The 27355-nt window shown below is 47.4% G+C and overlaps 1 protein-coding gene across 1 annotated transcript in view; it reads left to right on the forward strand.

Moving 5' to 3' along the window:
* Positions 1–27355, forward strand: part of map3k22 (mitogen-activated protein kinase kinase kinase 22) — a 76701-nt gene that overhangs the window by 18782 nt on the left and 30564 nt on the right. Inside the window, 10 exon segments of the mRNA XM_083655064.1 lie at positions 293–376; positions 2321–2365; positions 13347–13456; positions 15760–15797; positions 21174–21210; positions 21213–21275; positions 21427–21543; positions 22280–22385; positions 26238–26371; positions 26842–26915. Of these exon segments, the coding sequence (XP_083511190.1) occupies positions 358–376; positions 2321–2365; positions 13347–13456; positions 15760–15797; positions 21174–21210; positions 21213–21275; positions 21427–21543; positions 22280–22385; positions 26238–26371; positions 26842–26915 (743 nt within the window). The 5' untranslated portion in view covers positions 293–357.

Consider the following 27355-nt stretch of genomic DNA (forward strand, 5'->3'; position numbering starts at 1 on the left):
ACTCCAATGGACCAGTTTTTTACTCTCAAGAGTTCCAGGAAGTAAGGTCCTGGATTAAGCAGCACTGTCGAGTTGCAGCAAAATAGACAGTTTGTGTAATGTACTCTGAAAGGGGTTATCATCCCTTGAATCAAATTGTACATTATCAGCTTTATTTTAGCATGCAAAAGTAGCGCGAAACCCATTCCTGGCTGTTCATTGGCTAATGAGTCTCGCATTTTGGTCCTCCGCTGACGCCACTCTCTCTCCAGAGGACATTAGGATGTTGAAACTGTGTTGTTGTGTCTTTCAGGGTGAAGTCGTTACCGGGCCGGAGGAGTTGAGCTCTGTGCTCGAGTTCAACAGGGCCACTTCCTGATGATGACAGTAAACATGGGTAAGCAGCAGCATGTGAAGATAGGCTCCTTCCTTGCACCATACACATGTCTGACACATGCTCAGTCGAAAGCACACACACGCCTCTCTCACTTCCTGTAGCAGGAGGAACAGACAGTGCTCAAGCACAGTGCTCAAGCACAGTGCTCAGGCCCAGTGCTCAGGCTGCTCAGACCCAGTGCTCAAGCACAGTGCTCAGGCTGCTCAGGCCCAGTGCTCAAGCACAGTGCTCAGGCCCAGTGCTCAGGCTGCTCAGGCCCAGTGCTCAGGCTGCTCAGGCCCAGTGCTCAAGCACAGTGCTCAGGCCCAGTGCTCAGACCCAGTGCTCAGGCCCAGTGCTCAGACCCAGTGCTCAGGCACAGTGCTCAGGCAGGCACTGTGCTCAGGCTGCTCAGGCCCAGTGCTCAGGCCCAGTCAGGCTGCTCAGGCCCAGTGCTCAGGCTGCTCAGGCCCAGTGCTCAGGCTGCTCAGGCACAGTGCTCAGGCCCAGTGCTCAGGCTGCTCAGGCACAGTGCTCAGGCAGGCACTGTGCTCAGGCTGCTCAGGCCCAGTGCTCATGCTCAGGCACAGTGCTCAGGCAGGCACAGTGCTCAGGCACAGTGCTCAGGCACAATGCTCAGGCTCAGGCACAGTGCTCAGGCACAATGCTCAGGCTCAGGCCCAGTGCTCAGGCTGCTCAGGCCCAGTGCTCAAGCACAGTGTTCAGGCCCAGTGCTCAGGCCCAGTGCTCAGGCCCAGTGCTCAGGCCCAGTGCTCAGGCCCAGTGCTCAGGCCCAGTGCTCAGGCCCAGTGCTCAGGCACAGTGCTCAGGCCCAGTGCTCAGGCACAGCTTAATACGAGTGAGAAAAATTACACATGTACGAGAAAGGAAAAGTGTGAGCCAGGCGGCTCTATGGTCTGCAGATACCAGACCACACTTGTAATGTAAGTTACAAAGGACCAAAACTTGGTCCTTTGTTTTTGTCCCCATTTTTTTTGTACTGATATAGAGGCAAAGTGACCGCCTACTTCCTGCTTCAGCACTGTACCAGAGATTTTTATCCACCATTTATTTTCCCATAGACATTTCGTAAAATGCTTCTAAAAAATAGTTTTACTTAGTCAAACCAAATGGTTCAGCTATATTTAGAATCGGGAGAGACCATAGAACATTTCACTCGGACCAAAACCTAAAAAAACTATATCAAAAAAATATTTTCTATAAATCCGCAATTGTTTTTACGTTTTGGTCCGAGTGAAATGTTATGTGGTCTCTCCTGTTTCTAAATATATCTGAACCGTTTGGTTTGACAAAGTAAAACAATTTTATACGCATTTTACAAAAAAAAGTGGAGAATAAATGCCGAATGAAAATCTCTGGTACAGTGCTGAAGCAGGAAGTAGGCGGTCACTTTGCCTCTCAGTGCAACTTGGTTTTGCACGTAGAAAGGCTTAGAGCTCTGCTTCTAACATTCAAAACATAAACACTGTGGTGATCACAATATAGCTCTATTTATATTCACACTCACTCATATGCCACGCCTGTGAGAGCATAAATACAGTTACTGTATATATCTGTGCAAACCCCTTCACACACACACACACACACACACACGCGCGCGCGCGAGCGCACACACACACGCACACACACACACACACACACACACACACACACACACAGGCATATAGACTTCTTTCATACAATACAGACCGTGATACCTTTCTAACAATAGACTGTTTCCCCTGTTGAGGCACGTACACAGAGGAGCTGTCAGTCTGCAGCACGTGTTGCTCCTGCACTGACCTCCGTAAACACTGCTTCAAATAGCCGATCAATATGGTTTGGCCATTGTTTCCATTAAAGCAAATCACAATGTGCCATGCCTCATACACACGCCATGTTTATTAGCTAGTTCCTTCCAGTGTGATGATCTACAGGTAACAGGTGTCACGTGTCTTTCCACAGATGACGGTCTCCAAAATGGACCCGGACAGCATAGGAACTCGCAAGGTGGGTCCTGTTCGTCACTGATGAGGGAAAGTAGTGGCTAACGGCCTTCTGCAAGAGTGCATCACATTTGCATGACATTACAATCCAGTGGCAGTCAAAGCAGATGCAGAGAGACGAGGAAGGCCGTCATTATATACCAGCAAACATGTCTTCAATTCAATACGATGGAATTGAAGAAGTGTTTGCTGATCTCCTCCAGTGGAAACTGAAAGCCCTGCAGCAGAGCTTGTACAAACATTTGTTGCGCAACTATGGTCCCACCCACGATACCCTTGATTACATCAGCGTCATTCTTCCAAGTGAAAGATTAACTCCTGGGGTTTAACATTACACTCATTAGGTGTTCAATTGGCTGTAGCACAGTTTCACTGGCTGGAATGGCAAGGTGTGTGTACTTTGGAACCTCTATGTTTTGCGTGCACGCCCACTGGTATGTCCATGTGTGTGTGTGTGTACTGTGCATGCGTGCGTGTGTGCGTGTGTGTACTGTGCGTGCGTGTACTGTGTGTGTGTGTGTGTGTGTACACTGTGTGTGCATGTGTTTGTGTGTGTGTGTGTGTGTGTGTGCACACGTGCATGAGTGTCGTGCGTCAGAGCCATGGCTGCTGCAGTGAAGCCATGTTTGGCTCCAGCTGCTAATCCAGCCGGATGCCTTTGCCATGATGTCTCTTAGCAGCAGGAAATCCCCTCAGTGTCTTCATTCACCAGGCCTCTGAGTAAGGCAGCCTGCCTCACACACACACACACACACACACACACACACACACACACACACACACACACACACACACACACACACACACACACACTGCCTCGGGCCTCTGAGCAAGGCAGCCTGCCTCTCACACACACACACACACACACACACACACACACACACACACACACACACACACACACACACACACACACACACACACACACACACACACACTGCCTCAGGCCTCTGAGCAAGGCAGCCTGCCTCACACACACTCACTGCCTCACTGTGCTCACTACTGTAAACACACTTTGTGAAGCTAGCACTCTGCAGCACTGCCACCTCTTAAGGCTGCTGCTACGCTTTAAACAGCATGAGTGCTTATAGCTTCAGAAACTCTAGAGCTTTAGCTACCCACTGTTTTAGCTCTTGTGGTTTCTTGAGTCACCCCCAGTCTCCGTTAAATTCTCACCACATGTTAGCCGCTAACTTGAATGCTAGTTCCTGACTTCATCCCCCTGCGCCTGAGAAAAAGATGCAGACTAGTGATGATGCAACGCTCAGCAATCGGACTCCATTGTGTACTGAAGCTAGCTCCGCTTAGCTTCCTGGAACTCCCCCTTTTCTTATGCCAGTCACACTTGACCAAAGGCGCAAATCAGAGGAAATTAACCTCCAACGTCTCACAGAGGAATCCACATACCAAAAAAAAAGGGGGGGGGGGATCGGCCATGCTATTTGGTATTTGGTTTTGACATGACGTTCCCGAGCTGACATTGGGCTTGGTTTGCGAGGCTCTCCTTTCACAGCTTGTGGCAGCAGCTGTGCGGTCTGTGCTTTTAGCCTGGGCTGGCAGCACTGTGCTGGTGCTTTTAGCCTCGGTTGGCCCCGAGCCGGCTGGCAGCACTATGCTGGTGCTTTTAGCCTCGGTTGGCCCCGAGCTGGCTGGCAGCACTATGCTGGTGCTTTTAGCCTCGGTTGGCCCCGAGCCGGCTGGCAGCACTATGCTGGTGCTTTTAGCCTCGGTTGGCCCCGATTTGGCTGGCAGCACTATGCTGTAGGGCTGTGGCGATTCACTTATCTCCCGATTCGATACTATCACGATTCTTGGGTGCCGATTCGATTTATATTGCGATTCTACGATTATTGCGATTCGATATTACGATTTATTGCGATTTTTGTTTATTTTTTTCTTTTATTTTTTCAGTTTGTTTGCTTTTTTACACTAGATTAGAACATGGTAAAAGTTGAATCATACACTAGAGACTGTATATTATATCATGAGTAGGGCTGGGCGATATAGTTAAAAACAGGGGCGGACTGGGATCATAATTCAGGCCGGGCATTAGATACCAAGCAGGCCAGGCTGATATGGGCCAATGCGCGTGAAATTTGGGCCGTTTGAAGCCAGATTTGGGCCGTTAGAAGTCCAATTTTACAATGAGATGCACCCACTTTAACCCTGAAGTGTAATTATTACTTCAGACTAACTAATAAACTAATAAAACCACTAGTAAACCAGTAGGCGGCGCCTGGCCTGCTGTTCAGTGAGTGGCCTGACTGCAAGCACCCAAAAAAAAAAAAAAAAAAAAAAAAAAATTTTAAATTTGCGATTATCGATTCTGGAATAAAAGATCGATCCAAAAAATCGTGACATTAAAAATCGCGATACTTAGGTGAATCGATTTTTTCCCCCACCCCTACTATGCTGGTGCTTTTAGCCTGGGCTGGCCCTGAGCCGGCTGGCAGCACTGTGCTGGTGCTTTTAGCCTGGGCTGGCCCCGAGCCGGCTGGCAGCACTATGCCGGTGCTTTTAGCCTCGGTTGGCCCCGAGCTGGCTGGCAGCACTATGCTGGTGCTTTTAGCCTCGGTTGGCCCCGAGCTGGCTGGCAGCACTGTGCTGGTGCTTTTAGCCTCGGTTGGCCCCGAGCTGGCTGGCAGCACTGTGCTTGTGCTTTTAGCCTGGGCTGGCCCCGAGCCGGGTGGCAGCACTGTGCTGGCAGTGCTGTAGTGGTAAAAAAAAAGGTGGGTAAACTATACTTTTGACTCGAGGCAGCTTTCTCACGCGGCACCGGCAGTGTTATAACGGCGGATAAATAAGCTTCCGTGACCGATATACAAGACAAAATATGAGAGTATATAGAACAACTTAATCTGAATCATATAGCCCTATAAGGTATATCAGGGGGTTCCCCCACATTTCTGAGTAGCCAGCCAGATAGAAAAAGTAGCTGGCTATGGGATGGGCCTTGCCCCTCAAGGGGGGTCCGGGGGGATTCTCCCCCGGAAGATTTTTTTTTACATTTTAAAGTAAAATTCATCAACCTGGTGCATTTGAGAGCAAAATGAACTACACACATCTCTAATGTGTTGTGACTTTACAAATAATTAGGCCTAAACAATCAATATAAAATGTATTTATTGAACATTTGTTGAATTTCTCCAGGTATGAAAAGTTAAATTATACAGTAGGTAGCCTACTTTAAAGGACCTTGTATGAACCCAGTATATACAGTTTGAAGAGTAATATAGTTCTCTCTCTCACACACACTGTACCTGTGATTGTCAGCTTCAGCTTTATAGCTAAAAGTATGTAGACAGATTGAATCTGTGATTCTTGAATACCAATATATAATTCAAACTGTCCACAAACACATTGGGCAAGGATAGGTAGACAACATACTGTACATGGAAATAAAAGTGGTTCTGCCACTCTGGCCACTAAATTTTAGTCAGCCAATATTTATTTATACAGATCTCGGCACAACAAACACCAGTATGTTTCTAGATAGTTTTCAACATGGTCGTATTATATTGGCTTTATACAGTAGCACCTGGACTATTCAAGTCGACTCGCACGCACCTAATGTTACAAACTTTACTTGATCAGAGGGAAATCAATCATGTTTCTTACACCAGTGATTCACTCTTCAGTTGTAAAACGGTGAGCCTATATGATTTCCCCCACTCCTGACACACATTTTTAACCAACCTTACCTATGTTCAGCTCTCCAAATGCGCATTGCGCATCGCTGGCACAATGGCACCGTTAAGTTGTTTGAAGGGAGCGCTGTCTGGGCAGGCAAGCACAGCTCGATAAAGGCACCAACGTGACCGGGGCCGTGTACCTTTCCCGCGGAGCGCTCCACAAAAATAGGCTACGGTTCGCGGAGATCCTGGTCAGTGCCATGCCCATGTGTAATCTTTTTTCTTTTCTTTTGGTGTGACGTGCTTGGCGTGGTCTCCGCATCAACGGAGTTTACGCGAACGTGTTAAAACTCGTGCAATAATAAGTGTGCATAAACGATTTAAACATGTGAGTAAACGATCTTAAAAGGTGCCTAAACGCTGCAGAGCATTGAAAAAGGTACGTAAACACCGTTTACGTGCGTTTAGCCACCACTACAGCCCTGTGTGCTGGTGCTTTTAGCCTCGGTTGGCCCTGAGCTGGCTGGCAGCACTGTGCTGGTGCTTTTAGCCTGGGCTGGCCCCGAGCTGGCTGGCAGCAGGCAGAGTGATGTAATGCCTTCATTTACAGGCAGACGTCACAGCCGGCTCCGTACACCACGCAGTTCTCACACACTCACTTCAAGCCTTTCTCTTCTTAGACATGCAGCACATTGTCTCAGAAACACACACACACACACACACACACACACACACACACACACACACACACACACACACACACACACACACACACACACACACACACACACACACACACAGGCAGACAGGCACACACACACACACACACACACACACACACCACAGGCCCCTGTTGTTTGTTTTGTATCCTTGACTGCAAGTGCACAGGGTCCAGGCGCCTGTGGAGTCTGAAGACATGGGAGTGAAGCAACAGCAACCCTTGTCACCAGAGAGAGAGAGAGAGACAGACAGACACACAGACAGACAGACAGACAGACAGACAGACAGACAGACACACAGACAGACAGACAGACAGACACACAGACAGACAGACAGACAGACACACAGACAGACAGACACACAGACACACAGACAGACAGACAGACAGACAGACAGACAGACAGACAGACAGACAGACAGACAGACAAATATATTAAGTGATAAAGGCAGAGACTGTTGATTGTGCTTGTTGTCAGGATTGATTATGAGATTCCGTTATTTCTCCATCAGGATTAGAATGACCCGGCCATCACATTACCTTACTGTCATATTACTGTTGTCCCCAAAACGTTCCCATTCCTCTCAATTACAATCGTGTCTCTAAAACAAAACAAACTATAAGTGCACTCGGAGAGCCTAGACCTGCGCCATGGCCAATAGTCCAGTCTGCTATGATATGCAAATTCCCTCAGTCGGATCGGATCCGCTCCAGAATTTAATGGGTTCTTCCTGTGCACATGCAACACTGGGCCAAATCGGGCCAATAGTTTTTCCATAATCCTGCTAACAGACAGACAGACAAAAGAAAAAATCTCACCATATAGTACAATGTTGATTTCTATCAATCTGCTCATCCCACAGTGAAAATCCTAGCTCAGAATCCTTGGTGTGGTCACTGTGGTCACACAGAGAGGCTGTGGAGAAAGCCACTCCCCTCTCTCCGCCATCTTTGACTGATTCAATCAAAAAGCCATTAATTTTCAGATGTGGAATAAAGCAGTTAGCCCAGCAGCTCTCTGCTCAGAACAGAGACAGTGACTCACTTCCTTCCTGTACACAGTGGACAGGCCTGCTCGAGCAGTTACTCATTCGCCGTCGCTGACAACTTGTAACTGACGGGCTTTCACTGCCTGTCCCAAACTCTTTCACTGTCTGTCTCAAACTCTTTCACTGTCTGTCTCAAACTCTTTCACTGTCTGTCTCAAACTCTTTCACTGCCTGTCCCAAACTCTTTCACTGCCTGTCCCAAACTCTTTCACTGCCTGTCCCAAACTCTTTCACTGCCTGTCCCAAACTCTTTCACTGCCTGTCCCAAACTCTTTCACTGCCTGTCTCAAACTCTTTCACTGCCTGTCTCAAACTCTTTCACTGCCTGTCTCAAACTCTTTCACTGCCTGTCCCAAACTCTTTCACTGTCTGTCTCAAACTCTTTCACTGTCTGTCCCAAACTCTTTCACTGCCTGTCCCAAAGGCTTTCACTGTCTGTCTCAAACTCTTTCACTGTCTGTCTCAAACTCTTTCACTGTCTGTCTCAAACTCTTTCACTGTCTGTCTCAAACTCTTTCACTGTCTGTCTCAAACTCTTTCACTGCCTGTCCCAAACTCTTTCACTGTCTGTCTCAAACTCTTTCACTGCCTGTCTCAAACTCTTTCACTGCCTGTCCCAAACTCTTTCACTGTCTGTCCCAAACTCTTTCACTGCCTGTCCCAAAGGCTTTCACTGTCTGTCTCAAACTCTTTCACTGCCTGTCCCAAACTCTTTCACTGCCTGTCTCAAACTCTTTCACTGTCTGTCTCAAACTCTTTCACTGTCTGTCTCAAACTCTTTCACTGCCTGTCCCAAACTCTTTCACTGTCTGTCTCAAAATCTTTCACTGCCTGTCCCAAACTCTTTCACTGCCTGTCCCAAACTCTTTCACTGCCTGTCCCAAACTCTTTCACTGTCTGTCCCAAACTCTTTCACTGCCTGTCTCAAACTCTTTCACTGCCTGTCCCAAACTCTTTCACTGCCTGTCCCAAACTCTTTCACTGCCTGTCCCAAACTCTTTCACTGTCTGTCCCAAACTCTTTCACTGCCTGTCTCAAACTCTTTCACTGCCTGTCCCAAACTCTTTCACTGTCTGTCCCAAACTCTTTCACTGCCTGTCCCAAAGGCTTTCACTGTCTGTCTCAAACTCTTTCACTGCCTGTCCCAAACTCTTTCACTGCCTGTCTCAAACTCTTTCACTGTCTGTCTCAAACTCTTTCACTGCCTGTCCCAAACTCTTTCACTGTCTGTCCCAAACTCTTTCACTGCCTGTCCCAAAGCCTTTCACTGTCTGTCTCAAACTCTTTCACTGTCTGTCTCAACTCTTTCACTGCCTGTCTCAAACTCTTTCACTGTCTGTCCCAAACTCTTTCACTGCCTGTCCCAAAGGCTTTGTCTTTCACTGCCTGTCCCAACTCTTTCACTGCCTGTCTCAAAGCCTTTCACTGCCTGTCCCAAAGGGGAATTTCCACTCTTTTCTGCTTCTAATCTAGGTGTTAATAAGTCTTCCAGTGTGAGCGACTGTATCCAGTCTGTAACGACTGGCATGCTGTGCGGTTTGACCTAGGCAGATCTGCTTTCACTGCCTGTGTGCTTGTTTACATTACAGTGATTTCATCCTCATCTTTATCATTCCTTCTGGCTTATCATCTTTCCATTGCCTCTGAGCCAAATAACCCACACAAGTGGTAATAATAAACCTAGATACCACAGAGAAGAATGTGCTGATGATGAGGCGCATAACCTTAGTGAGCCATTGTATTTGATACAATTATAAGGGGCTGCAACTAACTAACACTTGTTTTCATTGTCGATTAATCTGTTGATTATTTTCTCGATTCATTGATTAGTAGTGTGGTCTAGAAAATGGTGAAAAATGACACTCTGTGTCTCCCAAAGCCCAAGATGACATCCTCAAATGTCTTGTTTTGTCCACAACCTAAAAGATATTCACTTTACTGTCATAGATCACATTTAAGAAGCTGGAATCAGATAATTTTGACCCTTCTTAATAAATAAATACATAAATGCTCAAACTGATTAAGCAATTGTTCAAAAATAGTTGCAGATTAATTTAATAGTTGGCAACTAATTGATTAATTAATGAATCGTTGCAGCTCTAGAATTATACTTGATTCTCATTCAGTATTGTCTTAGTGCTTAGACACAATAAACCATCAAATCTGTAAACAGAATTCTGTATAGAGTCATTCATTTCAAGGACATCAGTTATTTCTCTCTGTATATTTAGTCTCTCCTGTTGTCAGCGTGGGCTGAGATTTGGCGGGTGTGGTTGGACCTGTGTTATCGCTCTCCCTCGCTCGGCTGCCCTCTCTTCAATGGAAGGAGTGTGCCAGTCCACGGAGGAGGAGGAGGAGGAGGAGGGATGCCACTCCTCACGTCACTCCTGCTGCTACAGTCAGATTGTCAAACAAGTCACTGTGCTCCAGGCTGTCATTCACCTATTTGCTCAGTCAATGGCTGCCATTGACAGGGTTGGCAGCTGTTGTGGTTAGGCTCTGCTCCAGTGTGCGTTAGCGCTAGGTTGCTATCTGTGCCAGAGGTCAACGTCTGGTTGCCAAGAGAGCTGTGATGATGTCTCCATAACAAAGCAGAGCACAGGTAGTTTCGGGTCAGAAGGTTGATAAGGGTCAACCGGGGTAGAGAGGAACTGCCAACTCATGCTGGATTTAAAGGCCCCAAAACACTTGAACACTGTTAGAAAAACAGCTATTGTTGAAGGACCTTGCATTCATGAGTTCAGGTTTTTCTTTGGTGCTGTATTTGTCTCATTCCTGCAGATAAGTAGCCAAATGCAGACAACATGATATCTCACAGCAACCACAATGGAGTTTGATAGCAGGACATTTTCCAGCTATCTAAAACATGTAAGGTTGTGGTGCCAGTCCCTCACAATCAATGTCAACCAATGTTCACCAACCATACAGGGAGAGATGTAGCCCCAGTAGACCACAGTGCAATGCAGCTGCAAGACATGGTGTGTTTGTGTTGACACTGGGGTATGTCTCCCCCCATGCCTTCGGTGCCTGGTGCCGAGGCAGCCCAGGTGGGCTATCTCATCGAAATGGCCTTTCTCTGTGGAGTTTGCATTATTCTCCCTGTGTTCCCCTGGGGTTTCCTCCATATATAACCACCCACTAAAAAACATGCAGAAGATCGTCTTCTGACCAGTGGCGGTTGGAAGAAGTTGGTCCCCGGGCGCTTCACTGCAGCTGCCCACCGCTCCTGGCCTGAACCATGGAGGAGAACGAGCCAGGATGGGTCAAACGCGGAGGGCAAATTTCACGGCGCCTCCAAATGTGTCTGTCTGTGTGTGTGTGTGTGAGTGTGTGTGTGTGTGTACTGGGCTGGCTGCCATGCATGTGTGTGCATGCGTGGTGTGTCGTCTGTGACGAAATAAAGACGGGGTTTGTCCGTCCGGTTTAATTTGATTTCATTTCATTTTTTTCTTGACTCGAAAAAACTCTGGCTGTTGCTCTCACACCATAACCCACAATGCAACAAGTTCAGGACTGTTCTCTGCGGGTCATCGAAAGGCAAACGCTAACTCAACTAAAAGTAGATCACAAATTGATGACATATAACAGACACCATCAAAATGCCACTTCCTTGTGACTTAACAGCCACTTTAAGCACAAGTATTTTTGGGCTACGTGTGAAGAAGCAACTAACAGCATCTGAGGGTGGAATGTCCCTTTAATTGGGAATGTCATTAGGTGCACGCGTGGTCTGTGTGTGTATACTACAGTATTTGTGTTTGTGTATGTAAACGACTATGCTACCTGCTGAGTGTGTGAGGGCACCATGACCCCTGGGTGAACCCAACTGACTGGCCTACTGTCGGTGAACAGCTGGCCACGAGAGCCCGAGATCAAATAGCATCTCAGACCCCATCTGCTCCCACACTGCTACACACACACACGCACGTGCACACACACACACACACACACACACACACACACACACACACACACACACACACACACACACACACACACACACACACACACACACACACACACACACACACACACACACACACACACACACACACACACACACACACACACGTTCACTATACGGTACCCTCTTTGTGAATGACATTCCCGCTGGTCTTTCACAGACAGAGATCCCTTCTACTCTAAAGAATGCGGTCTTTCCTGCAGGTGCTGTTTGTGCAGCACAGCTAGTGCACACCTGGAGAACAGAGTGTTAATGAAGGCAGCCAGGGCGACCACCTCTTCTTTATAATATTGTAATGGGCACACTCACATCATTGGTTCTTGACATGCTAATGTGTGACATGATTGCCCCTCTTACACGTGAGTGTGTGTTTTGTGCTCGAGAGAGTGGGAAGTGAGTGAGGCAGAGAAATGGAGAACTGTATGCCAGCAAACTGGCATACGGTGCCAGTTTGCTGAGTGAATGGTAAATTAATGAATACAGTACTTTAAAGCCTGACTTTCTGTACCCCCCCCATGTAGAAGATTATGCATTTTAACCGCACATGACTGGCCTGTGTGTAGCTGCCAATTTCTCCATCAAAGTCAGTAGGCTCTCTGCTCATGCTTAGTCACAAAGGCTACATCCCAGCCGAGCCGTGCTAACTTTGATTCAGAATCTGTCTGAGTTTGGCAAAGGAGAAGAAAAGATCAAACCATTCTGTCTGATTCTGGAAGAGCAAATTTTGTGTGTTGTCGGAATCTCTCTGTTGATATCAAGTGAAATAGTTTCTACCATTCCCTTTGAAGCACTTAATGGCCGAGCTGCAGGCTGCACGCTTGTACACGCACATTGCCCCCTGCAACACACACGCATAGACACACACGTTTTGCATTATTAAACACCCTCGATCTTCCATAGCTTTCTGTATGCAGCGTACGCTATTGAGGCCTGTCAGCGTTGCAAGGTTTAATAACCACAGCGTCAGAATTCCTCGTCATATTCATCCCACAGGAATGGTGGTGGATATCAGGGAAGCCTCATACTGCTGTGCCCTAGCTAGGCCCCGCAACGAGGGAAGAGTAATTCATTATCAACATTTCTATCTGACAGAGATGACAGAGTTATGATGGTGATTAGGTCAGACCGAGACCGCTGGATTCTTTCCGTAGTGGAAACTCTACAGATCAGATAGCGTCAGAACAGGAAGTAGCCAGTCAGGTTTTACATCATTGCCCGCTTGAGCCGAAACACAGCTGCCAACGCGAACCGCAAGTTCCACATGTCCAACTTACAAACATGTCTAACTTACAAACTGGACTTTTCTCCATGTTTCTTCCTCAAATGGGCAATAGGAGAAGTAGGCCAGCACTCAAAAATGTCCTTTCAGAAATTGAATAAGTCACCTGGGATGGCACACAATGAACGTTTCAGCATCAAGCCTTCATCAGCGTTATGATGTTCCTCAAATGGGCCATGTTCAGTCGTCCTCTCCATGCCTGTCGTTAGTCACATCGGTAGATGTCACTATTATGTCATTTCATAAAACTATTGGTCATCGCACAATTAAAAGTTTCCCGTTTGATTCATGCAAAACAACTCAGATGTGACCTGCGTAACACGTGTGTTTGTCCGTCCTCCAGATGACGAGGAGGCTCTTAACTCCATCATGAAGGACCTGGCAGCTCTGGGCCGCTGCTACACCCAGCACAACAGCCACAAGCCCAAGAACAGAACCTTGCTCTACAAACAGGTACGCAGCAGTCTCAAGTCTGGAGGTACAAGTCTAAAGTCAAGTCAAATATAAATGTAAATTACCAAGTCAAGTCCATGTCATTAATGTCAAGTCTCAAGCTTAATGTGGAACATCAAGTCAAGTCAGGACAAATCAATAGTCCAATTTAATATCTTAAAGAAAACACAATATCTAGGACTTTTCAATGCATATGGTTTTAATAGGATACAAACCTGGTAAGAGGCGAGCATCATTAGTTTCAACTTCATTAACGTCAATCAGTCCATACTGTATGAATTCAAAAAATCTTCTTGTCTGTCATCTGGTGGAAGACATCTCCTAACTTTCAATCTATATAATTAACACAACCATAAGAACCCCCGTGTCAAGACTTTAGAAACCTTTTCAAGCCATCAAAGTACAAGTTAAATTCAAGTCCCTAGTCACCAAAACCCAAGTCAGTCAAGTCCCTAGTCACCAAAACCCAAGTCAGTCAAGTCCCTAGTCACCAAAACCCAAGTCCAAAGTCACCAAGTCAAGACACAAGTCTTCTCTAGCCTTTATCACATACAGTACAATGGCTCAGCATCCCCTCCCTTTTGATACTCTGCAGTCCTGACAGCTGCTGGCCGGTAACGACAGACGGAGGTTAGGTTGTGCTGCCGTTTTGAAGAAGATACAGCTCAGAGCCATATGAAATCTGTTTTATTCTTGTCTGTCTGAGTGAAATCATCTTGAAATCATATGACCCTAGATACAACTCAGAGCAGACTATCAATCCCAGCTCAAACACACGTTACAGATGCTAAAGTGAGGCTGTGCTGCATTCACTAGCATGCATGGCTGTGGAAACACCACTGCCGCTCGAGAAAGCAGAGTTGAGTTGACACTTTGATAAATTGGTGGTTTGTACGTACAGTAGTTACCCACGTGGCATGCTGCTGGCACACACATGCAAAGCAAATAACAGCCTTTGGACTAGCATGGCAAAAGCCCTGATCCCTTACTAGTTTAGCTAACAATGTAAAATCTGATCTAAATTATGAGTCCGTCATTTTGATCACATATTTTGAGGACAGCTACGCTTATAAAATCTACTACTTGTATGAAGGTAAAGTGTATTATGGAATCCTGCCTATGTTATAAATCATCTTAGCTCCTTTGCCTATAATATTTGTAGCATATACTGTATACAGCAAACACATGTATGTGTTTTTGTAGATGGATGCATCAGTTTTGAAACCTTGACAGATGAATTTCAGGCAGCAAAGAGTTATTGTATTATAATGGATATCTTATACTGTAAACCTGTGTGTATACAGGATTTAATTCTTTTCAATCACCGTGTGGCTCCTTTAGAATTTGTTTCCTTGTGCATTTGTTCCCCCATGTCTGTGGAATGATAATTGGTCAATAGTTTAGTCAAATCCTCTTAAAGCAACAATGTTGATGATGAGACATAGACAAGAGCAGAGAGAGTTTCCCCTCTCTGTCAGGGTAAAAAAAAACAGTCTTTACCAACAGCCCTTTACTGCTGCGAGCGTTAGTCTTATCATCACCATGACCTCATGCAGACATGCAGGCTCCTCTGGATTCCTAACACCTTCGGCAATGACTGTATAAATAGAAATCGATGGGGGAAAAATAGATTTTCTCATGCTGTCAGGTTGTCAGTTAGGTTGCAGGATCATCCAAAGCCAACTACAAGAGGTTCTAAGAAATACATGAGACAATAAAAAGATTGAATATAGCCCCTTTAGTGCCACAGAGTGCACAACTATATCATTAATGATGCGACATGTATATGTGTGGTGGCCTCAGGCCTGCAAAAACCCTTCACATGGTGAAACATTTTACATTTCCATAAATTAGGAACTCTGCCCTATATAGCTTTTTGAATGACTGAGATAGCTCTCTCAGATCAAAAGTTATTAGTATTTGAATCTGTTTAGTGTCTAAAAGTAAAACAGGAGAGAAATTGCTTTAAACATTCCACAACATTCCATTTTATACAGTGGCATTACACCAAAACCATGAAAAATAAATACTTTCCCATTTGTTTGATCAAAATAATGATTCACTACTACGGAGATGCAAATAACTCAAAATCTCAAAATACCCGCAGAAATCTTTTTCGGTCTTCTTCGACCCATTGCCAACAATGTGTAGCGGCGACACGTGAATTGTTCTCCCCGACCACCACACATATATTCTACTTATACAGCTTATTATTTTAATTTATTCAGCAATCCAAATCCCCTGAAACAGTTGAACTTTCCACTGCCATAACTCCTCTCTGTTGTTATTGTTCCTCTCAACAGGATTTAAGAGTCAAGCTGGAGCATGAGAGAGAGAAACGGTATGTTGGAACCTGCTTATTGTTTTTTCTGCTCCTCTTTCCGAGCCTTGACTCCTCCGTTCGGATCTGTTCTGTTCTGTTCTGTTCTGCCATGCTTGGGATTTTGTGTCTAGGGGAAATCACAGCAACATGCTTGCCAGAGTGCCATAAAGAGAGGGGAAAATTCCTGCTTTGACATTTAGCCGAGTCCTTGTGTTTCAGACTCAGATGGGCTGTTAGAGAGAGGGGGGGGGGGGGGGGGGGAGCCAATGAGAGAATGAGCGAAGAGAGAGAGAGTGCCAACTGCCAACTGTTTCAGATCCATTTATACTCTCCCAGGCACACCCCATATTAATGCTCCAAGTAACCTCTCTTACTCTTGCTCTGTCCTTCACATCTTGTTTTTTTCTGATTTCCCCCCATTTTCTCCCCAACTTGGCCAATTTCCCCCTGCTGCCCCGGTCGCTGCTCCACCCCCTCTGCCGATCTGGAGAGAGCCGTAGACTAGCACCATGCTTCCTCCGACACGTGCGCAGTTGCCAGGCGCTTCTTTTCACCCGACAGCGGGGAGCTTCACCGGCAGGATGTAGCACATGGGAGGATCACGCTATTCCCACCCAGTTCCCTTCATCCCGAACAGTTACGGGGTACGGTGGCGCAGTCGGTAGCGCTGTCGCCTCACAGCTAGAAGGTCCTGAGTTCGATTCTCGCCTGGGACGCTGTGGGCGCTGGAGTTGTGACCCCCCCATATCTTCAGTGCCTACTGCCCAGGTGGGCTATCTCGTCGAAAGGGCCTTTCTGTGTGGGGTTTGCATGTTCTCCCCGTACCCCCCAGGGGGTTCCTCCGTACATAACCCCCCACTAAAAACATGCAGAAGATCGTCATCCGACCAGTGACGACAACATCTGAAGTTGGTCCAATGATGGTCCAATGATGGTCCCCGGGCGCTGGAAAGAAAAAGCGACCACTGCTCCTGGCCTGCCCCCCGGAGGAAAGGACAAGCCTAGATGGGTCAAATGCAGAGGACATATTTCACCGGCCACCGTCAGCATGAGTGTGTGTTTTGTCCGGACCGACCAGAGGAGGCGCTAGTGCAGCGACCAGGACACATACCCTTAATCCGGCTTCCCACCCGCAGACACAGCCAATACACCCTTTTTACGGGGGCCATTTTGTGTAAAAAAGGCAGGGAAAACACTAATGAGGGTTTCCAACTTCCATGATTGGAAGTTGGAAACCCTCATTAGTGTTTTGCTTGCACCTGTGTTTACCCTGCCTTTTCGGCACAAAATGGCCCCCGTGAAAAGGGTCTATCATGCCTGTATGGACGCCCGACCAATGTCCTTCACATCTTGACTCAGCACAGTCTGTCCCACAACCAGCTTCAGCCACAGTCTGTCCTCTGTCCCACAAGCAGCTTCAGCCACAGTCTATCCTCTGTCCCACAAGCAGCTTCAGCCACAGTCTGTCCTCTGTCCCACAACCAGCTTCAGCCACAGTCTGTCCTCTGTCCCACAACCAGCTTCAGCCACAGTCTGTCCTCTGTCCCACAACCAGCTTCAGCCACAGTCTGTCCTCTTTCCCACAACCAGCTTCAGCCACACTCTGTCCTCTGTCCCACAACCAGCTTCAGCCACTCTGTCCTCTGTCTCACAACCAGCTTCAGCCACTCTGTCCTCTGTCTCACAACCAGCTTCAGCCACTCTGTCCTCTGTCTCACAACCAGCTTCAGCCACAGTCTGTCCTCTGTCCCACAACCAGCTTCAGCCAGTCTGTCCTCTGTCCCACAACCAGCTTCAGCCACTCTGTCCTCTGTCTCACAACCAGCTTCAGCCACAGTCTGTCCTCTGTCCTACAACCAGCTTCAGCCACAGTCTGTCCTCTGTCCCACAACCAGCTTCAGCCAGTCTGTCCTCTGTCCCACAACCAGCTTCAGCCACTCTGTCCTCTGTCTCACAACCAGCTTCAGCCACAGTCTGTCCTCTGTCCCACAACCAGCTTCAGCCACAGTCTGTCCTCTGTCCCACAACCAGCTTCAGCCACTCTGTCCTCTGTCCCACAACCAGCTTCAGCCACTCTGTCCTCTGTCTCACAACCAGCTTCAGCCACTCTGTCCTCTGTCTCACAACCAGCTTCAGCCACTCTGTCCTCTGTCTCACAACCAGCTTCAGCCACTCTGTCCTCTGTCCCACAACCAGCTTCAGCCACTCTGTCCTCTGTCCCACAACCAGCTTCAGCCACTCTGTCCTCTGTCTCACAACCAGCTTCAGCCACTCTGTCCTCTGTCCTCTGTCCCACAACCAGCTTCAGCCACTCTGTCCTCTGTCTCACAACCAGCTTCTGGCACAGTCTTTCCTCTGTCTCACAACCAGCTTCAGCCACTCTGTCCTCTGTCTCACAACCAGCTTCTGGCACAGTCTGTCCTCTGGCCCACAACCAGCTTCAGCCACAGTCTGTCCTCTGTCCCACAACCAGCTTCAGCCACACTTACTCAAGAGGCAGAGCATGCACAGTTACAGTAACTCTGTCTGGAGGCAGTCTTACGAGCCTTTTTTCACCAAGGTGCCTTACAATCTGTTTACCACGTCAGAACACTTTGAACCCGAAGAACCCAGTATAAATAAGAAGCGTTTGAATGGGACAGGAGAGACTTTATTTGGTGGTGCACTTCAGTGTCTGCACTGGGATTGCAGCACCATCCTTCCATGTATGTCTGCTGCATGTGACGGAGTCTCTCAGGTCCTTGTCAGGCTTTTAGCAAAGCACTCTGGGAGAGGTTTGTTCACAGACAGACTTTGTCCCCATGAGTCCCCCATTGGAAAACACTCAGAGAGGCACTGACTGAACTGCAAATGGCTTCTCCTCCTTGGGAGGAAATTACAAACTCAGAGCATTAGCTATAGTAGCAAACTGACCAGCACTCACTCCAATAATGGCCTTGATTGATCAGAAGATAGACCAGAGCAGAGGCATTGGTTTGAGATGTGATGAGAGAGCCACAGGCTCTGAGAGACGACATGCTTCTCCTGCAGAAGACGCTCTCACACTGGGCTTCTCGTCTGTTTCACAGCCCTAATTGGCTGCTGCTGAGGAGGAGCAGTTTTTCATGTCCCTGTGTCTCTCTCTCTCTCTCTCTCTCTCTCTCTCTCCCTGTCTCTCTGTCTCTCTCTCCCTCTCTCTCCCTGTCTCTCTGTCTCTCTCTCTCTCTCTCTCTCTCTCTCTCTCTCTCTGTCTCTCTCTCTCTCTCTCTCTCTCTCTCTCTCTCTCTTCTCTCTGTCTCTCTCTCTCTTCTCCTGCCTTCCTCTGTTTTGCCTACTCAGGATCTCTCTGTTTGTCTCAGTCTCTTCCCACCATGAGCTCCCCACACTGCACTGCTCTCTTGGAACAGACAGACAAGAGCACGTTCTGGAAGATGCCATTCACAAATCTCAAAGGAGACTTTTTTTGGTGACTTTTGTCATTGCCTGTGTGTCTCGACACTCTCTCCCCCGCTCTTCTTAGTTTTTTTTTTACTTAGCTGTCTCGATGTGATGTGAGCTGGTTAAGTACATGTCCAAGCTCTGACCATTTTCACTTGGGTTTTACATAATGTACACCACCAGTATGCATTCCATTTGATCTTTGAGCAAACTCCACAGCCCATAACGTGATAGCAGTCCCTGAGTCAGGATAGCCGTCTTCGTCTCGTCTGTCCACAGCAGAGTCCACTGTGGAATCTAATTGGACGGACTCTCTTTTCATTGGCAAGCGTTGAAGGTTTCGGGGCAGGAAATAGGAGCTGTGTCTCTCTCTTCCCCCTGGCCTTGCCTCAGGGCGGAGGAAGAGGGCCAGAGACCCTTTTCTGTGTTTGTGTATGTGTGTGTGTGCGCGCGTGTGTGTGTGTGTGAGAGAGAGAGAGACAGAGAGAGAGAGAGAGATAGAATGTGTGGGCATGTGTGAAAGCCTGCTTTTACAGTGTGTCTTTTTGTGGTGTGTGTTTGTGTGTGTGTGTACAGTGTGTGAGTGTGTGTCCCCATGCTTGTGCAGAGGAAGGAAAGCCATATCATTTGGAGCAGCATCCTCATGCCCCCCTCCCCCCACGTCCCTCTAACTCCCTCCAGTCTTTTTTATCGGACACAGCATCGCTGCGTATAAACAGAGGCGGGGAGCGTTTAGCTGTGCTGCTGCTCGCCCCCTCTGACCCCCCCCCCCCCCCCCCCCCACCCCCCCCCCCCCCCCCCCCTCAGAGTCCCTCTCCTCAAATGGGGGGAACCAATGAGCAGCCATTAAGATAGGGGAGAGTCTTTGCCTCTGATGATGAGGAAACGTCGGGATAAAAAACAGGCCCTTTTATCAGGATACTATATGAAGAGATAGCGGCCCCGCTGATAATTCTTCAAAAGCAGACAGTGGAGAGCGGATGGTACAGTAGAGATGGTACAGTGAGAGCGGATGGTACAGTAGGAGAGGGAGATGCTGCCTGCACGAATGGGAAAGAGTAGAAGAATTAATGGCGAGGCCATTGGTCTCCATGTCTCTGTCTCTCTTCTTTCTCTCAGGCTCTCTCTCTTTCCTTTCCTCTGTAAATATCGCTGTCTGACTCTCTGTATCTTTTGTTCTGTCGCTCTTTAAAAGAGAAGGGAAAGACACACTTCCTGCTGCGTTTGCCGCTGTTCCAGATCCCCCCCCCCCCCCTTTCCTCTCAGGAAGTTGCCCATCTGCCTTTGTGCTGGCTTAGTCGAGAGGCCCAGTGGTGCTGTTGAAACAGCGGCCCCGATGCACACGCTGATTGGGAAGCACACTCATGCATGTATACACATACAAACGCGACAGACACTCACTGATAAGCCCCCGACCCAGACAGACAGAAAAAGCACGCACACGTACACATGCATAGAGATAAGCACTGACCTGACGTGCACATTCAGAGGTGGCTCTGGTGCCTCCTCTTCCTCGTGTTGATTAATGACCCGTTGCCATCTCAGTGGCTCAACTCGTTCCTCTCCTCGACCGAGCTGACCTGTCCCTGTCACCCGTGTTGCCATAGAAACACTCTCAGCAATGCCCGCTATACATGCTCATCCAAATATTGTAAAAAATACACAGACATGTTCTCCATCTGCCAGATCATCTGTCACAAAAACCAATATAGGCACAAGTCTTTCCCTCCCTAGTAGAAGAAAGAGTTGAATTCATCACATCTATTATTGCCTTTCTCTGCTGTCAGGAAGTCAAAAATTATAAGCAGGAATGGCTGCCAGTCACTTCCCTGAAATCCCACTTCAAACTGAGAGCCGAACGTCAGCCGCCTGTCACAAGGCACTGCTCATAAATGTTGCATCTAGGTATTAGCTCCATTCTCCCTGGCTCCCCTGATCTCTGACCCCCCTGACCGGCCGCTGTTCTCTGCTTCCCAGGATCATCCCGTTCCAGAGGCCGCTGAAGATCAAGGAGCTCTGCTGCAGAAAGTGACGGAGGCCTTTGGCCAGCAGATGGACATGTTCTATACGGACAAGGAGGTACAAGAACAACTAGGCGGCGTGCAGTGTGATGGGCGATGTGATGGAAAACCATTATCAGTATAATATACAGTGTCCCAAAAGTATTTGCATGATGTTAATATGGACCGATGTGGAACATAGAGTCATGTCTGTTGTCTCGTCCTGCCAGTTGCTGTTGCCTCTGAAGACCCAGGAGGAGCTGGATCGGGCGGTGGTGACCCTGGGCTGCAGCACAGGAGTCAACGGGCTGCTCAGGATCCTGCTCAAAACCCCCAAGAACAACCATGTGGGTCCCACACTTCTACACTACAACACCTGAAACGGACTAATGCAAAGACTCAAAACACTGCAGTTTGATGAGGATGATCAGTGTAGACGGTTTGACCGGAATTCTGTTGCTACTGAACAGTTTGGTCTCAAGTTTAATTCCTGTCAGTTATTGTATTGTATTGTAACACTGCAACAGAAACTACGGCCAATTTAGAATGTTTATGTTGTCAAGTTGAAACAGTCTATACTGTTGATGGTCCTCTTAAATTTAGGACCCTAAAATGTTCTGGAATCTTTCAGATGGCTGTTTCTTTCCTTATTATGGCATTTGTAGTGTGGTATTCCTGCAGCCGCATACAAATATAAATGATGTCCCCAAGACAACTATATTAACTAGTGTGTCATATATGTAATGGAATTCTGCTGCTCAATTCAGTGATTGAGGTTCATCAATGTGAAGGTGATGACTGTAACCGATGCAACACTTGCTAACAGTTAGTGTGAAGTGAGCGATGTGAGGTCATTCTTTCTGTTTTTATACCAAGCACACTTTGCAGTAAGTCAACTGACCGCAGGGTATTGTTTAGTGAAATCAGTGACTTCACGGAGATACACTTCCTCTGACACGGTGATGTAACTGGACCATGATGTAATGGCCTTTTCATTTCCTCTCCCCTGTTCTCTGACCCTGCTCTCTTTCACCGCTGTCTTCACATTACCCTCCATCTGCATGCCCCGGCTTGCCCGTGCAGTACCTACAGGTGAACAGCAGGGACAAACAGAGCGATTTGAGGTCGTCCCGGTCACTGGGAGACCTGAAGGGCAAGGGCTCGGAGAGAGTGCGCAAACACTCCACAGGTGAGTCGGCAAGCGCACACACACACACACGCCAACGCACACACACACACACACACACACACACACACGCCAACGCACACACACAAGCATCAAACCACAAGCAATTAGGCCGACATTCACTGTGCCTTCCTCTGCGCCACTTCCATGCGCCAAATCAAAATGCCGTTACGGTTCTATCAAGAAGTCATTAGACTCCATTTCTACCAATCTGCCTTTCTGCCCACATCTGCTTGAACAGGTCGGAGGGAGAGAAGGTGGTAAGCAAAAAGTACAAACGTGGTGTGTGTGTGTGTGTGTGTGTGTGTGGGGGTAGGGGGGGGAGTTAGAGTCAAATGCTGCTGATGTCAATGTTTTTGGTGCAGGTGGGGAAATCACCTGCTAAAGCCTCGGGTGGCGCGCCAGTGTTAATTTACAATACAGAGTGTGGCTGTAAGCATTAGGAATGTTAATAACAGGATCTGGGACATGCTTTCTCACAGCGAGAACGTTGAGAATGCAAATGGGAAGAGCGTCCGAGCCGAGGTGCTGTAGAAGCGACGGCTGTAGCAGCTTGAGAGACGTTAGGGCAAAGCAAGGACAAGTGTCTGCTCTCATAGCAAGCGGCGTTCCACCAAGCTCATCATTACCCCGTCAGCTGCAGCTGTGATCATGCCCAAGATTGTTAGATTAGAAGAGGGCTTCTCAACCTTTTCATGACTCAGGGCCAATTTAGGGACCCAACATTGGATTGAGGGTCACTTCAAAGACTAAAAGTCGTGCCAATTGTGAATCATGTGAGAAATGTATGTTTTCTGGAGAAGAAGAACAATCCCATTTGTCCCTTTGTAGATTAACCCGCGCACGCATGCGCACGCACACACACACCTGCCAACATTAGGCTGTGAAAAAGCAGACCCCTTTGAAAATGTTTTTTCCCTGAGCCAAAATGTAGCCTAACTTTGGAGCGTTATTTAGCCCCCTGTCAACAAGCTAGCATGACATGGTTGTTGGTACCAATGGATGCCTTGGGGCATCTAGTTTAATATGATACCAGAAACTTCACTGAGCCGCTACAGCCTCTGAAAGACCTGAAAACTAAGTAAACCTATTGAGAATTGCACCAAATACCATTGTCACCTGACTCATCGCAGGCCACAAGAAATGTTCCCGAGGTCCGCTATTGGCCCGTGAGCCGCACTTTGAGAACCCCTGGATTAGACCCTAATTCTAGACGAGTAGAAATCGTCTCTAGAAAGATCCCGATAAGTGTACCCTACATGTGTAGGGTTAGGTGTGTATGTGCATGTTTAGGTGTGTATGTGCATGTTTAGGTGTGTATGTGCATGTTTAGGGGTGTATGTGCATGTTTAGGTGTGTGTGTGCATGTTTAGGTGTGTGTGTGCATGTTTAGGTGTGTATGTGCATGTTTAGGGGTGTATGTGCATGTTTAGGTGTGTGTGTGCATGTTTAGGTGTGTATGTGCATGTTTAGGTGTGTATGTGCATGTTTAGGGGTGTATGTGCATGTTTAGGGGTGTATGTGCATGTTTAGGGGTGTATGTGCATGTTTAGGTGTGTATGTGCATGTTTAGGTGTGTGTGTGTGCATGTTTGGGTGTGTATGTGCATGTTTAGGTGTGTACTGTATGTGCATGTTTAGGTGTGTATGTCCATGTTTAGGTGTGTGTGTGCATGTTTGGGTGTGTGTATGTGCATGTTTAGGTGTGTGTGTGCATGTGCATGTTTAGGTGTGTGTGTGCATGTGCATGTTTAGGTGTGTATGTGCATGTTTAGGTGTGTATGTGCATGTTTAGGTGTGTATGTGCATGTTTAGGGGTGTATGTGCATGTTTAGGTGTGTATGTGCATGTTTAGGTGTGTGTGTGCATGTTTAGGTGTGTGTGTGCATGTTTAGGTGTGTGTGTGCATGTTTAGGTGTGTATGTGCATGTTTAGGTGTGTATGTGCATGTTTAGGTGTGTATGTGCATGTTTAGGGGTGTATGTGCATGTTTAGGTGTGTATGTGCATGTTTAGGTGTGTGTGTGTGCATGTTTGGGTGTGTATGTGCATGTTTAGGTGTGTACTGTATGTGCATGTTTAGGTGTGTACTGTATGTGCATGTTTAGGTGTGTATGTCCATGTTTAGGTGTGTGTGTGCATGTTTGGGTGTGTGTATGTGCATGTTTAGGTGTGTGTGTGCATGTGCATGTTTAGGTGTGTGTGTGCATGTGCATGTTTAGGTGTGTATGTGCATGTTTAGGTGTGTATGTGCATGTTTAGGTGTGTATGTCCATGTTTAGGTGTGTGTGTGCATGTTTAGGTGTGTGTGTGCATGTTTAGGTGTGTATGTGCATGTTTAGGTGTGTATGTGCATGTTTAGGTGTGTATGCCTGAGATCAATTCAGCCTCATAAGTCAGAGAGAGGAGCTTTTTCTTGGCTACACTCCAGGCTAAATAAAGTGCTGCGCTCCAGTGCTGTTGTCCCTCCCGGCATGTCCACTAACAAAGCATGAAGGTTTAGCGTGCTGTGTGAAATCCCACGCTCTCCTTGTTGCCCATGTCTAAATCTTTCCATTCCCATGATATCAGGTCTATCCACAAAGGTCAATGTTTCAGTCACATCTCAACTGCCGACACGCGCGCAAAAACACTCAGATGCCAGCGGGAAATGCAACCGCACCAAGTTACACTCGCTCCCGTGCCGCCTGACTTGCCGTTTTATTTTTTTTGCATAGCAGCCGAAAACACTTTATAACAGCTGTCAGCGCCAATCTTTCTCACAACGCTCCAATAGCATCAGTGCTGTCACCATCCCGAGTCACATAAATTGTATAGAATTACCCCACTCTCTATCAATTCCCCTGCCAGCCGCAAGTCACAGGAAAGAGAGAGCGAGAGGGAGACAGAGAGGCAGAGATGGAAGCGGAGAGGAGCGGTGGCAGATGAGAGGTGACAGGAGAGTGGATGGTTGAGTGAAGATGTGATGTGGGCCCGAGTACCTCGGTGACGTGTAGCAGTGAGAGGAGGGGGAGAGAGTGAGTGAGCAGAGAGAATTTAAATTGGAAAGGAAGCGGATGGAAGTTGAACGCTCGCCGTTAACGAGACCGCTTACTTCTGACATTTTGACCGCTCCTATCACGCCCGGACATCTCGGTCCCTAATGGCCTCTTGTGTGCTTCTTCGGTGTCTCTGTCAACACAACCAGCGACAGTCGGACGTGTACAGCGGGTCTTCTCACTGAGTCAAGGGCAAGCGCTTTCTCTCTCTTTCTCTCTCTGCCGTAGCGCCCCCCGTTTGTCACAGTAATTGAGGTTAGAGGTGGCGGCAGCCTGGTTTAGTAAATCATCTCCTGTGGACCTGGCACCGTTGAACTTGTGCCCATGAATAAGACCTTGACACTGCTTTCTCCCCTCTGCCTTCACGCTTTCTTGCGTTGTCCAAAAAAATCCATTCATGTAAGACTCGCGATTCTTATCTTCCACGATTCTGAATCGATTCACAACTCCCAAGAATCGAATATTTTTTCATATTTATTTTTTGTATTACTTGAACCTGTTTTTCTTGAAGTCACTGAGCACTGAGAAATACTAAGAAGTTTTTATTTGTGCAAGTTTAGCACGCATAACTGTTAGCTTTTGTCTTTATCCTGCTTTCATGCCATAATTTGCTACCCCGCCTTTCTTAGCAGTAGCACACAGCGGACTGGAGTAGATCCTGAAATCCCTCTATGTACTGAATCGAGAATCAATTTTGAATCAGGAATTCTTTTGGATTGAAAATCGATTTTGATTCGAATCGTGACCTCAGGGATCGGAATCAAATCGAATCGTGAGATATCCAAAAAGATTCACGCCCCTATCGCTTTCATCTCCCAGGTTCTCTCCACACGGGCCGGACGTCCCCGCCTCCGGGCAGCGTCCCCGAAGAGCAGCAGCAGATCGCCCGCCAAGGCTCCTACACCAGCATCCACAGCGAAGGAGAGTTCATCCCTGAAACCCTGCACCAGAATGTAAGAGCCTGCCTGGAGGGGAAAGACTGCCCTGACCTCTCTGTCGAAGAAGCTATTACCGTAAATAGTTCATGGTGGATTCTTTCCTCAATATCCAGTCTCTATATCCATGGAGATTAGGACCAAAGCATACAGTATTCACATGAAATTAATCTGATAAATGGCCATCAGACACGCTTAGAATAAACAAATAAGGACAAGATTTAAAAAATACCATTCACTGTGCTGCCTCGGTTGATAATATATGAATACTCATCCTCTATCTGTGTGGGATGTATCAAATACAATTTGTAATTGAACAACATTTCTAATGCAGATTTGTCAAAGAGAGCTGTCCAAGGCATAGTCATGCCCTTACACATTCTTACATTGCGTTGCAGTGACACACTGTCATGCATCGCGGTGCGTGATTGCACGGTCTGTGACACTCAAACCCCCCCCCATCCTCCCTGTGTTATTATACCCGTCAGATGCTGGACCCCTTTGGGAGTGCGGACAACTCTCTGTCGAGCAGCTGTCAATCAATAGATCAAGCACTGGACAGGTGAGCCATCCTCCCGTCTGTGTTCATAACAGTAGTTTGTGTGGATTTACACTATATGCTGCTAGGAGTGTCTGTGTGGCAGTATGTGCCTGTGACATACTTTTTGGACACTTTCAAACATTTTTACACAGCCGTGCAGCCTAGACTTTGTGTTATAACGCTGGTGGTTATGTGCCTGTTAACACACTTGTATGTTAACTTGTATGTTGCAAACGCACACACACACACACACACACACACACACACACACACACGAGTCTCTTGATGACGTTTACAAGCAGTATTAAAGGCCAGCATAGCTCCCTGACCCTGTCTGCTGCCTCTGAGGAAATGGAATCAGGTCGCTTCACTGTTACCATAGCGACAGAACCCCTTATCTGGACGCCAGGATTCCAGCGTTATCATGAGAGAGAGGGGGAGAGAGAGATACCGAGTGGGAG

The sequence above is a fragment of the Poromitra crassiceps genome, assembly GCF_964638095.1.
Source record: "Poromitra crassiceps genome assembly, chromosome: 2".
Taxonomy (NCBI): Eukaryota; Metazoa; Chordata; class Actinopteri; order Beryciformes; family Melamphaidae; genus Poromitra; species Poromitra crassiceps.